At 39.0% G+C, this 14,551-nt stretch overlaps 1 protein-coding gene across 1 annotated transcript in view; it reads left to right on the plus strand.

Annotated features, from left to right (window-relative positions):
- NBAS (NBAS subunit of NRZ tethering complex) overlaps positions 1 to 14,551 on the plus strand; it is a 381,747-nt gene that overhangs the window by 241,416 nt on the left and 125,780 nt on the right. The window contains 2 exon segments of the mRNA XM_030555399.1: positions 2,985 to 3,095; positions 8,614 to 8,864. Of these exon segments, the coding sequence (XP_030411259.1) occupies positions 2,985 to 3,095; positions 8,614 to 8,864 (362 nt within the window).

Below are 14,551 nucleotides of genomic sequence, written 5' to 3' on the forward strand. Positions count from 1 at the left end.
TGTATACACTTCCACCCCCTCAAATCTGTCTCATAGCATTAACTGGAGACCCGGCTCTATCGGATTCTCCATTCAATTTTTCTATTGAATTGTAATCTTAATTTCCAGAATCTCTTTATTCTAGTCTTGGGGTTCTCGAGAATAGGCTGCAGTGTGCCTCCTAAGGGCTTGATTCACAAAGAAATGACAATGCTGAGCATCAAAATACCTTACTTCTAGGTACCTAGAAATGCTAGGTGCTGTACAAACAGAATATAAAGCCCCAAAGAATAGCAATCTGTTGTCTCCTGCCTTATACCTAGATGAATTCAGATTTACAGGGAACTACAACGAAACAAGGGACAATATTGGTCACCACTGTAGGCTATGGCATCAATGCATCAGATTCCTAACTGTTGTCAAGTTTATTGTATGCATCATGGCAAAGGAACATTTTAAGGAGGACAGTGAGGTCACTTTACAGACTATAGGGAGCAAATGTGAAGGGTAACATGGGAAAAAGCATAAAAATGCATGTTTCAAAATTTAACAAGTGGTCGAGGCTGGCATCATTAGCCAGTAAGAGAAGGGAGTCCACACTTTGATTGTGAGTGGGAGATGATAGGTAAAATGGGGATAAACTATAAAGGGCTTGAAAGTGAAGACAAGCAGCTTATTTTATGTGGTAGAGAAGGGGAACCCAGATGAAAAGATGGAAGGAGGGAACTGACATCATTTAAGTGATGGGCTAGGAGAATGATCTTTGCAGAGGCATTCTGAATGAATGAATATGAGTGGGGCAAGATTGCATTTGTCATGGCGAGAGAAAAGGGTATTGCAGTAATTGAGATGTGAGATGAGGAGAGCCTAGCTATATGGGTAGTTAGGAAAGGCTGTATTGTAGAGATGTAGTGCACAAAGAATATGCAAGATTTAGACACAGCCTAGATGTGTATGCATAAAGAGAGGTCCAAGTTGAAGATGACTTTCAGGTTATGGGCCTTAGTGATTTCATCTATTCGTACATAAGGAACAAATCTAAAACGGGGTTATCAGTCTTGCTGACAAAGCTATAACAAGATCCAGTGGCTGGAATTTGAAACTAGACAAACTTATAAGGCACAATTTTTTAACAGTGAGGGTAATTAACTATCAAAATTAAGTATCAGAGGGGTAGCCGTGTTAGTCTGGATCTGTAAAAGCAGCAAAGCGTTCTGTGGCACCGTATAGACTAACAGACGTATTGGAGCATGAGCTTTCGTTAGTGAATACCCACTTCGTCAGATGCATCCAATGAAATGGGTGTTCACCCAGAAAAGCTCATGCTCCAATACGTCTGTTAGTCTATAAGGTACCACAGAAGTCTTTGCTCCTTTTATCAAAACTAACCAAGGGTTGTGGTCGATTCTCCATCACTGGATAATCTTTAAAGATCTTTTTCTAAAAGATATACTCATCCTCAGACACAACTATTGGATTTGAAGAAGAAATTAATTCAAGGAAATCCTGTGTTATGCCAGAGGTCAAACTAGATGATCACAACTGTTCCTTCCCAGTACTATCTTTTTCTCACCCCAGCTCTTCCTCCCAGTCCCATTCTCCTCACCTAATCAGTCCGTCTCCACTTCTCAGGATTCTTGTCCCAATCCCCATTCCAAAGCATGGGGACACTAGAGCTGTTCAGAAAGGGTCACCAGTATTGATTAATATGGAGAAAATGTATTTTTTCCTAGCCTTGTTCTCCTAATGGCTCTCTGAACCATTTTGGCTGACATTTTCCAAAATTAATCTGAGCCCGAGGCAGACAACGAGCATAGAAAATTTCACCCCAAACTTTAAAACTTAGCAAACCTATAAGCAACTGAGAAAATGGGAAGTGTCAGGTGATCTTAACAGACAAATCTACCAGCCCTTGTCTCTATTATATCCCTGGAATCAAGGTTAAGCCCCAACCCTGCCCCACCTCCCATCCCACCCCAAAGAACCTGCACCTGAATGAAACTGAGAGAGAGAGAGAGAGTAGGGGCTGTCGATTAATCGCAGTTAATTCACACAATTAACTCAAAAAAAATTAATCGCAGTTAATCGTGGTTTTAATCACACCTTTTAAACACTAGAATACCAATTGAAATTTATTAAATATTTTGGATGTTTTTCTACATTTTCAAATATTTGATTTCAATTACAACACAGAATACAAAGTGTATAAGTGCTTGCTTTATATTATTATTTTTATTACAAATATTTTCACTGCAAAAATGATAAACAAAAGAAATAGTATTTTTCAATTTACCTCATACAAGTACTGTAGTTCAATCTCTATCGTGAAAGTGCAATTTACAAATCTAGATTTTTTTCGTTACATAACTGCACTCAAAAACAAAACAATGTAAAACTTTAGATCTTACAAGTCCAGTCAGTCCTATTTCTTGTTTAGCCAATCATTAAGATAAACAAGTTAGTTTACTTGTTTATCTTAATGATTGGCTAAACAAGAAGAAGGGGGAGGGATAACTCAGTGATTTGAGCTTTGGCCTGCTAAACCCAGGGTTGTGAGTTCAGTCCATTGAGGCGGCCATTTGGGGAACTGGGGTGAAAATCTGGGGATTGGTCCTGCTTTGAGCAGGGGGTTGGACTAGATGACCTCCTAAGGTCCCTTCCAACCCTGATATTCTGTGATTTACATAACTTCTATTTGTGCCTTTGAAAAATCTGTCCCTAATATTTTGTTACATATACCTATGGTATTTTTAATTTATGCCATACAAGCAATTATAGAATGATAGATTTCTAATCTGTTAACTTTTGAGAATAAAACAAAGAAATAAAACTAATTTGAATTGTTGTTTCTCAGTTTCTGCATGGGATTTGTGGGGGGGAGGTCTGCAGAGCAGCGATGCCTTTTCTATCTTAAGTATTTTTCTTTGACTTTTTTTTCTAAGCATCTTAGTGTGATCAGTTATTTTGTTTTCTCTTGCTGTGTTTTATGGTTCTCCCCTAACAAGAACACTTGAAGAAAATGTGTACAACATCGCTCTTTCCTTGGCTCAACGTTACAGTGTTCCACTTTGGGAAGTTTATATGACACATCTTGAGTTTTTGTTCACTGATAGTGGGTAAGTGTTCCGGCTCATCTGAATAAATTTACAGTTCTGTTCCATTGAGGTATGACCCATTCCAAGAGAATTCTCATGGAAGAAAGAAGCAGCTTTTGTTTACTATATTTGCTTTACTTTCACATAGCATGCTTCACATTTTCCATATATTTACATTTTAATCAGGCCTTCCTTAACAACCTATAAAAAGATTAATGGAAGAAGGGTTAAATGGCTCTTCAAGGCTTCATGAGCTCCCATCTGTACCTCCTTTGTTGTTCTTATTCAACCGTTTGGGCTTTGGATCAATATACAAGTTCCTATGGATTCTTCAGTGTTTAGGCCTCTGTTTTCGCTAAGCCTTGACCTCACTAAACACAAACCATTTCTTCTCATTCCTTAACTGCTTAAAATCATCTTATTATGTGTAATTTTTTCCAAATGCGTGTCAACTCACTAATGATTGAGGCATTAAATATTTTATAGAATTTTGAAAACAATGTTATATTCTTCAAGCAGTTCTAGAAGGTTCTTGCGCTTCTCAAAGTCCATGCATACGAGGGGATGCCATTGGCCTGCTTAAATGACACAGAAATGTATATTCTTCATTCCTGAGGATTTCGTGATCGTCATTCAATTACCATATTCATTTCATGTATTGTTAACAGTAGAAAAAAGTTTTTTAAAAAATGAAAAGGAGAAAATGTACAAAAAAAGAGTGTTGCTATCACGTCTTTGTATCTAACACTACTAAATGCAAATTGTCTGAATTTTCTTGGAGAAACAAGTGATATGCTAAAACAATTTAAATGTGTGTGAATTTTAGAATATTTAAGTTAAAGAGGTCATACTTTTGTATATCTACTGACATTATCATTATATATGAAATATAAGATTGCATTGGGGAATACGTTTGGCTGATGCCAGGTTATTTATAATTAAGGATACGATTTTGTCACTGAGGTCATGGAGTCCATGACTTTAAAGGACCTCCATGACTTCTTTGGCTTCAGCCTGTACCAGAGCAGCAGGGCTGGAACAGCTGTCTAGCCTCACTGAAGGAGCAATACAAGGCTGGAGCAACAGTCAGTTGAGAAGGTTGGAGCAGCCACAGCAGCAGCCCACCCAGAGACTGGAGCCGCAGCCAGGCACTGGGTTTGGCTCTGGAGCAGCAGCCTGGGGCAACTCAGCCTTGGAGCAGCGTCCAGCACTCCTGACCGCAGGTTTTCATGAATTTTTGTTTATTGCCCATGACGTGTCTGTGTTTTTAATAACAATACCTGTGACAAAATCTTTACCTTAGTTATAATTTATCACCATGCACAGGAATTACACTCATATTACATAAGCTTCAACTTCTTCATATAGGGCTTGATCCTCTTTGCATTAAAGTCAATAGTATTAATACCTCTCATCTTCGTAATGATATTCATATGAGGTTCTGATTTTTTACAAGAACATCTTTCATCTCTGTATCAGATTTACGGAGTTGGGTCCAGTTTAGGAGATTATGTCCAGCTCTTGGTTATATTGGTTTAAAAAAGGATTCTTTTGTTTCTAATTCTAATTGGTTTGAATTAATCAAACCAATCAAATGCGTAACAACAACCTTGTGTGGCAGGCAAATACTGCATACCCCTTTTTAAGAATGAGTAAGATGGAACAATAAGAGGCTATGCCAACTGTCCTTATAGCAGGTTCAGATGGCAGTGCTTCAGGCTCTCGGTATAAATACAGAACAAAAGCAATGAACCAGGGCAATTCTTACCAGTTTCAGTAAAAAAAAAAAAAAAGAAAAAAAAATGGAAATTGAAGATGCTGGCTTTAAATTTGAAATAATTCATGTAGCCACTTGTTTCAGTACCACTTGCACCCCTTTTAACATTAACTACTAATTAAAATACATGAAAAAGTTATTTTATAAAACATGAGACATAAGAGAGAAAATGTTGTATGTATGTAGTGGAGAAGTCTGAAGATGGAGGAGCAGTCTGAATTCTTCTGTCTTAAAAAAAGTAAGAGGAAAAAAAGCTACAGCCCTTAAATTCAAACATATTCCTGTACTATTCATTTCATTAAGAGAAATTACACACAAGGGGTAAAATCCTGGACCCACTGAAGTAAATGGCAAAACTTCCACTGAATTCAGTGGGGCAGGGATATCACCTAAGGCTTCTGCCATTTTATTCATTCTCTCATCTATGAATTAGTATTCATAGAAGACTATAATAAGCGAAATACAAAATAAAAATCCTTTTCCCAAATGAAATTCAAAAAAAAATCCTAAAAAAATTGATGTATAATAATATAAGATACTGCAGAACATGCTTTAGTTTACAATAATCTCATTTTAAGGGTGATTGAAAGCATGTGGCCATTACAGTATAATTCATTCTAGAGATTATTATTTTCATTTCAACATTAATGCGTAACAAGACATGCATTATTAATGCAAGTTTATTCTAAGAGTTACTCATTGTTAGACAAATATGCAGTATTTATATAAGCCACTTTATGGACAGTTTCTGAAAAAAGAGAGACACATTTTATACTTGTAATCGTTTATTTTATTAGGTGATGACAGTAATGATCACACGATATTGCATCGTGCAATGAATCAGAATTTGTGGTAATTATTATCTAAGTTAAAATTACGTTTTATGTTCTAAAGGAAAATACAACTGCTTCTTCCTATAGAAGCGATTGAAAAGGACTATTGATCACAGAAGTCTATAAAATATGTTGGCACGTTGTAATTTAGTTAAGAGGGGGGTTTCAATATTTATTATGCGTCAGTAAATGTATTCTAATATCTGTCTTGACAAGGTAATTAAACAAAAAGTGCAGATTTGGGAAGATTTAACTGTGGGTCCAAAGTGAGCAAATAGCTTAAACTTTGGCTATGGTCAGAAAGAAAAAAAAAAAGCAGAATTTTATTTCATTAGCACTGCAGAGCCAATACAGCTATGAAGGAACAGAGGGTTTGGTTACACTTGCAGCTGTACAGCACTGGGAGTTAAAGCTGTCTTCGTACAGCTGTGTAGGGAAAGCGCTGCAGTGTGGCCACACTGACAGCTACCAGTGCTGCAGTGTGGCTGCATTTGCAGCGGTGTTGGGAGTGGTGCATTATGGGTAGCTATCCCAGCGTTCAAGTGGCTGCAACGTGCTTTCAAAAGACGGGGGTGTGGTGGAGTGTGACAAGGAGCATGGGGGAGACAGAGAGAGTGGATTTTTGAAGTTGACACTGTGTCATCTCCCCACCTTGCAAGTTCCGACCCCTTCCCCCACCGCCTCTCATTCACTAAATGCAAATAGCCTTCTTTGTGTTTTTTCTCACAGACCAGATAAGCAGCTGCTCTGAAACGGACCCCCCGCCCCGCCTGCCGCCCTGCTTCTCTCCTCAAGCAAGCACTAACTGTGGACATTCCAAAGGGATCCCACTGCCTGCCTCATTCACAGCAAACAGTAGCTGTGTTTGTTTTTTAGATAAGCAGCTCCGGGAGCCCCTAGTTCACAACAAAACAAAGAGTGTTATCTTTACTTAAAAGCATTATGGGAAGGTTCTGGAGGCAGTTACAGCATAGTAAGATTAATCACTGTTTACACTGGCACCCCAGCACTGAAACAGCAGCGCTGTTCTCTTTATTCCTCTCATCGAGGTGGAGTACATGCAGCGCTATAGCCAGCGAGATACAGCCCTGTATGTGCCTTGCCAGTGTGGACAGGGAATAAGTTATAGCGCTGTAAAGTCACGACCAGCGCTGTAACTCTCAAGTGTAGCCAAGCCCAAAGTAGTAGCATTGTCTTCAGCATCATTATCGAAATTTTTAATTGTTCTATATATAGAATCTTTATTAGAGTAAAAGGTAGGACCTTAATTCCAACTGAAACAAGATTGAGTTTGCAGTTCTTACAATGACAAAAATCATCTTTAGGGCTGGAAACCGAGCATATTCTGTTTGGAAATCACAAGTAAATATAAAATGTCTCAATGTTGCTTCTACCAAGGCAGTATTCAGAATATAACTTCATTTAATGAAGAAGAAGAGAGCCGAGAACATCTGACTTATTGGAAATGTACTGTAGGTTAAATTCTTCAGATTTGAACTTGTCAACTTTACATTTTCAGCATATTCTAGATATTTACAGTTGTGGTTTTAATTCTGCCTGCATTTGTATTTAACCTTGTTGTTTAGTTGTTCTTATCTGTACTATTTCAAGAGCTCTCTGGCCTTCCTGGTATTCTAAGTGTCATTTTCGTGTTCATTTAAATTTAATGATTATCACTGGTAGGTTGACAGACGTGGAAAGTGGTTCTGCAGAGAGTAGGTACAGAATGGGCAGTAATACTGCAGGTTTCTTCATCCTACCCACAGATGTTTCTCAAAGCTGTTGCATGGGGCTCAGCCCCAGGCATGAGAGAATAACTGAATCTTCATCTGCATTAAATCTATGGGGAAATGCTTCAATCTGCTAGCAAAATGCCAGTTTTAGTGACTGAATGTATTTGAGAGATTAGGCTGTCTGAAGGTACCCTCTGTATGAGTAATATATGCTGCACTTGCAGGGGAATGGATTCTGTGGTCTAAGCATTATCTATCAACAACATCTGTTGCTAGTATAAGCTAGTATAAAATCAACAAAGCGCCAGTCTAGCACAGTTATTCCACATGGAGAACCTTTCAGGCTCCTGGCCCAAGTCATTTGCCATGTCACCAACAGTCCAGCAGATATTAGCTTTCTGGTCATTACTGAATCAAACAAATGACTGAAGGATATGCAATTACCGTTTCCCTTTACTGACCAAGTCCTCTGACTATATTGAACATCTAAAGCATTAATATATCGTGCTTCAAGTGCCTATCTACAGTGTAACTACTGAATATCCTAATTCCTCTGCTTGTGCCCATGCACTTGCACTTTCCTTTTTTACAATGTGAACGTTTTGACATTTTAAAAAAAAAATGTGGATAGCAAAACCAGGCAGTTCATGTGGAATAATTACTTTTTTAAATGGATCATTTTAAAGAAACTTGAACTGTAAAAGCTCTATTTTCTTACTCTTTTAAAACTTAAAACCAGCCAAAATCTTGTTCCATGATGGAGAACCCACCTGCCAAGTTTAATATTAAAGCTGAATTTTTGCAGAAAACTATAAAACCTGAAAATAGATGCTTATTATAGAAATGGTGATCCAATACCATTTGATGACATTGGAATGTGAAAGTATGAAATGTTCTGTTGTGACTGAAATGACACTCTATATACATGTCTAAATAAGTAGTTTATTACCCAGCGTCTTTTCCTCTTGTTGAAAGAGCATGAATTATTTAAGAATTTCTTAAATATTTGGGATCACTTTTTACACGTCAGACATATGTACATGAAGTAGTATTCACACGTCAAAATCTGTCACAAAATTTAACCTTTATGCTTAAGGAAAAAAATAAGTTATCATGTCACCTCTTGTATTTGAATGAATACGTATTTAATTTACTCGAGTGTCCAACCTTTAAGGCAATGTTTGTTTTACATACAGCTTATCTACTGGAGAAATAGAAGACAGAGCACAAAGTCTTGGTCTCTTTGAGACTTTGAAAACCAACTCTGAAGCCCTACATGAGCACATGGCCAAATATGTTTACCCGGGTATTGAAGGCATAGATCACCAGCGGTTGCTTTATTATTTTACTCTCCTTGAAAACTGCGGTTGTTCCGAATTTGTAAAGCATGCTATCAAACCTGAAACTCACATACGGCTGCTGAAAAAATTCAAGGCTGTTGCACCAGGTACGAGATTTATTGCTTTTGTACTTTATATCTGTAGTTACTTATCACATTTATTCAGTTTTCTGAGTATTGACAAGGTCACACTTTTTAGTTTAAATTATCAGGTGCTCTTTTATAAGCAAATCAGATAGATGCAGGGAGCTCAGTAGGTTTCTTATAACTCAGAGGAAAATTAACCTTGTCTTTCGATTCATTGCATGTTTAGATTAGTTTTCCATAGCAAGCTACAGCAAAATGCATTGCTGAAAAAAATTTAACAGTATTTTGATATTTCCAGTCTAGTAAATGTTAAATATTTTAGCTTCTAAAAATGTTATGTAAATATTAAATGTATCTTTGTATAATTAAAAAGAAATTCTCCATTCTGCAAAAATATGGGTTACAGTGTATGAAGAGGCTTAAAAAACAAAAACAAGCACTTGAATAACATACTGTGGGGAGAAATGCAGTTCATGTAAAATCGGCTCCTTTTAAACTACCTAAAATACATTCTGTGTATTGGTGTACCTATCAAAAATCTTCATTACATAATACAGCATTTCATAGATGTTAAGCATTTTTCTTTTCAAAGGGATACAGTTTTAACTACTATTTTTCACCCGGCCTGGCAACAGGTATTTATGTAATTATATTTTTAAGTGGGGCTAATAGTGTCCCCATTTTTAAAGTTGCCTGACACTACCCATAATAAGACCCTCTTTTCAAGTTGTGTAGAACTTTACCAAATTGTAATTGATTGGTTTGAAACTTGACATGATAGGTGCCTGCCTCAAGCTGAATGTTTTTAGAAAACATTTCAATACACAAGATGGCTCTGCTCCGGGGATGAATGAGGGTTGCATTGTAAATGAGGTGCTGTCTTAGGACCCCTGTCTCATGCTGCAGAAATTGGAAGGTGTGTTGTGAATAATACAGGGGACTTCAGGAAGAGAAAGGACTGTCTCATAGCTAAATCAGTCAAATGCAGTGTTGGATAATTGGATTCTATCCCAGCCACTGCCAGAGAGTTCTTGTGTGAAGCTAAGCAAGTCACTTAAAGTAAACTTTTCAGAGGTTCCCACTAATTGTTTGTGTTCCTCATTTTTTCAGTGCTCAACTTAGTCAAGTGAGGTCTGATTTGCAGAAGTGCTTAGCCTTTGCAGCTACAACTGAAGTCCAATGTTTTAAATGTTCAGAGTGCTTTAAAATGCTAAGAACTCTTAAAATAATCAAGTCTTCAAGGCTTCTCAAGTTGAGCACCCAAAATCAGTGTACTGTTTGACCTTAATCTCTATGCCTCAACCCCCCCAGTGATAATGTAGAGATAATAATACTCCCTTATTGCACGGGGTGTTGGGAAGATGGATTGATAAATTAAGGACTGAGATGCTATACTAATGAAGGCTATAGGAAAGACCAAGAGGATATTAATAATTCTATCTTTATAGCAGGGTTTGAACAGTGTGCTGTAAATTAAGGCCTGAGGCTACACATTTAACTATAAAAGCAGCAAAGAATCCTGTGGCACCTTATAGACTAACAGACGTTTTGGAGCATGAGCTTTCATGGGTGAATACCCACTTCTTCAGATGCATGTGGTGGAAATTTCCAGGGGCAGGTATATATATGCTAGCAAGCAAGCTAGAGATAACGAGGTCAGTTCAATAAGGGAGGATGAGGCCCTGTTCTAGCAGTTGAGGTGTGAAAACCAAGAGAGGAGAAACTGGTTCTATAGTTGGCAAGCCATTCACAGTCTTTGTTCAATCCTGAGCTGATGGTGTCAAATTTGCAGATGAACTGAAACTCAGCAGTTTCTCTTTGAAGTCTGGTCCTGAAGTTTTTTTGCTGCAGGATGGCCACCTTAAGGTCTGCTATAGTGTGGCCAGGGAGGTTGAAGTGCTCTCCTACAGGTTTTTGTATATTGCCATTCCTAATGTCTGATTTGTGTCCATTTATCCTTTTCCGTAGAGACTGTCCAGTTTGGCCGATGTACATAGCAGAGGGGCATTGCTGGCATATGATGGCGTATATTACATTGGTGGATGTGCAGGTGAATGAACCAGTGATGGTGTGGCTGATCTGATTAGATTCTGTGATGGTGTCGCTGGTGTAGATATGTGAGCAGAGTTGGCATCGAGGTTTGTTGCATGGATTGGTTCCTGAGCTAGAGTTCTTATGGTGCGGTGTGCAGTTATTGGTGAGAATATGTTTCAGGTTGGCAGGTTTTCTGTGGGCAAGGACTGGCCTGCCACCCAAGGCCTGTGAAAGTGTGGGATCATTGTCCAGGATGGGTTGTAGATCCTTGATGATGCGTTGGAGGGGTTTTAGCCGGGGGCTGTATGTGATGGCCAGTGGAGTCCTGTTGGTTTCTTTCTTGGGTTTGTCTTGCAGTAGGAGGCTTCTGGGTACACCTCTGGCTCTGTTGATCTCTTTCCTTATTTCCTCATGTGGGTATTGTAGTTTTGAGAATGCTTACTGGAGAATTTGTAGGTGTTGGTCTCTGTCTGAGGGGTTAGAGCAGATGCGGTTGTACCTCAGTGCTTGGCTGTAGACAATGGATCGTATGATGTGTCCGGGATGGAAGCTGGAGGCATGAAGGTAGGCATAGCGGTCGGTAGGTTTTTGATATAGGCTGGTGTTAATGTGACCATCACTAATTTGCACCGTGGTGTCAAGAAAGTGGACCTCCCGTGTAGATTGGTCCAGGCTGAGGTTGATGGTGGGGTGGAAGCTGTTGAAATCGTGGTGGAATTTTTCCAGAGTCTCCTTCCCATGGGTCCAGATGATGAAGATGTCATCAATGTAGCGTATGTACACTCACACCCCTTCTCTACCTAATAAGTGCAAATAAGTGATGGTCACATTAACACCAGCCTATATCAAAAACCTACCGACCGCTATGCCTACCTTCATGCCTCCAGCTTCCATCCCGGACACATCATACGATCCATTTTTTACAGCCAAGCACTGAGGTACAACCGCATCTGCTCTAACCCCTCAGACAGAGACCAACACCTACAAATTCTCCAGTAAGCATTCTCAAAACTACAATACCCGCATGAGGAAATAAGGAAAGAGATCAACAGAGCCAGACGTGTACCCAGAAGCCTCCCACTGCAAGACAAACCCAAGAAAGAAACCAACAGGACTCCACTGGCCATCGCATACAGCCCCCGGCTAAAACCCCTCCAACGCATCATCAAGGATCTACAACCCATCCTGGACAATGATCCCATACTTTCACAGGCCTTGGGTGGCAGGCCAGTCCTTGCCCACAGACAACCTGCCAACCTGAAACATATTCTCACCAATAACTGCACACCGCACCATAAGAACTCTAGCTCAGGAACCAATCCATGCAACAAACCTCGATGCCAACTCTGCCCACATATCTACACCAGCGACACCATCACAGAATCTAACCAGATCAGCCACACCATCACTGGTTCATTCACCTGCACATCCACCAATGTAATATACGCCATCATATGCCAGCAATGCCCCTCTGCTATGTACATCGGCCAAACTGGACAGTCTCTACGGAAAAGGATAAATGGACACAAATCAGACATTAGGAATGGCAATATACAAAAACCTGTAGGAGAGCACTTCAACCTCCCTGGCCACACGATAGCAGACCTTAAGGTGGCCATCCTGCAGCAAAAAAACTTCAGGACCAGACTTCAAAGAGAAACTGCTGAGTTTCAGTTCATCTGCAAATTTGACACCATCAGCTCAGGATTGAACAAAGACTGTGAATGGCTTGCCAACTACAGAACCAGTTTCTCCTCTCTTGGTTTTCACACCTCAACTGCTAGAACAGGGCCTCATCCTCCCTTATTGAACTGACCTCGTTATCTCTAGCTTGCTTGCTAGCATATATATACCTGCCCCTGGAAATTTCCACCACATGCATCTGAAGAAGTGGGTATTCACCCACGAAAGCTCATGCTCCAAAACGTCTGTTAGTCTATAAGGTGCCACAGGATTCTTTGCTGCTTTTACAGATCCAGACTAACACGGCTACCCCTCTGATACTTGACATTTAACTATGAGGACAAAACAGAACATTGAATACTACTCATTCAGTGAGCACAGTTTGTTTGTGCACTGAATGAGGCAGGGGTCCTTTGGAAAAAATAGCATGTAATCATGACATTAAAATCTGTCATAACAAATACGCACAAAGGGGCCGAATTAAGGTTGTACGGATATCTTTGTGATATTTCCTGACTTTTGAGTATTTGACTTTGCAGCCTTAATAATGGTCTTGTACTATAGTTTTGTGTGCAATATGTATATAAAATACAAAGGTACACACATTTATTTCACACGTGGTATTTGCAGCTCACACGCCCCTTTTCAATTGCTCATATTTTCCACAATAAAATTTAAGCCAAATTTTCATTTTTTGTAAGTCCAAATGTGATTTTTTTTCGAAGTTTGAGCAATTTTTTCTCTGTTGTTCTCAATTAAATGTGCATTTAAAAAAATCATTATCAAAATTTTGCTTTTGGATGATTTACTTGGCTAAGCCTAGAAACATCAAAATGAGATTGATTTCCAGCCATATATTGCATTTAAAAAAGCCAAGTCTGAAGAAATGTTATGAATCTTCTTAAAAATGGCACTTTTTTGATTTGTGTCTCCTTTGCTTTTTTTTGTCATTAAGTACATCCAGCTCCATTAGTAGCAGAGTTGGTCTGGGAGCTTGCAGAACTTATAAACTTCACAGAAGAAACAGCTATGAAAAGCCATTAGCATAGGCCCAAGATTGAAGAGTTTATAAGTTCCAAAGCTAAACATATGTGGATTTCTTTATTTCCATGTTTGTGTGTTCTAAATTGGGAAATTAAATGTAAAACCAAGTGTTATAACACTACTGCTATAATAATAAGCATTCTGCAGTCAGGAAATTATAGAAGTTATGGTTGTTCTAGCAACTTTATCTTTGTCATGGTGTAAACAGTATTCTAATCTGTTGTATTTTTATGTAAATTTTTAATATATTATTGATTTGTTGTCAATGTATACCATTGTGGGAGCAGTCTTAAAATTTGCATTTCTTGGCTGTTGTTTACTTGTATCTTTAATCTTGATCTTGACCAGTTGCTAGGGTGGTTCTCCCCCCCCACCTCCCCATTTATCCACAGTCATAGCATTATTATTTGTACAGCATCATAAATATGCATAGAATTGTAAAGACAAATGACAAAGTCCCTGCCCTGAGGAGCTTACAGTCTGAGGCCTTGTCTACACTACTGAGGTAAGTGAACCTAAGTTACACTATTCCAGCTACATGAATACCGTATCTGGAGTCAACGTAGCTTAGGTTGACTTACTGCAGTGTCCACACTGCGCTGCATTGATGGGAGAAACTCTCCCATCAACTTACCTTACTCCTGTCATTCCAGTGGAGTACTGGAGTCGACAGGAGAGTGTTCTGCAGTCGATTTAGTGAGTCTTCACTAGACCTGCTAAATCAACCCCACTGCATTGATTGCAGCAGCACTGATCCCCAGCAAGTGTAGACATGGCCTAAGGCTCCCTGAACTCAAGGAGACTACAGAAAGTTAAGCGTGTATAAGAATTTCCAGAAGCGCCCAAGTGAAAGCAAAATGTTTGAAGGATGTAGAGAGGGTATGGGGCTGAGTGGAAGGGCTATAACGTAAAGTGATGCTACTGAAGATTTTCCACCAGTCTCTCAG

Source organism: Gopherus evgoodei, chromosome 3, assembly GCF_007399415.2.
Source record: "Gopherus evgoodei ecotype Sinaloan lineage chromosome 3, rGopEvg1_v1.p, whole genome shotgun sequence".
NCBI classification, from domain to species: Eukaryota; Metazoa; Chordata; order Testudines; family Testudinidae; genus Gopherus; species Gopherus evgoodei.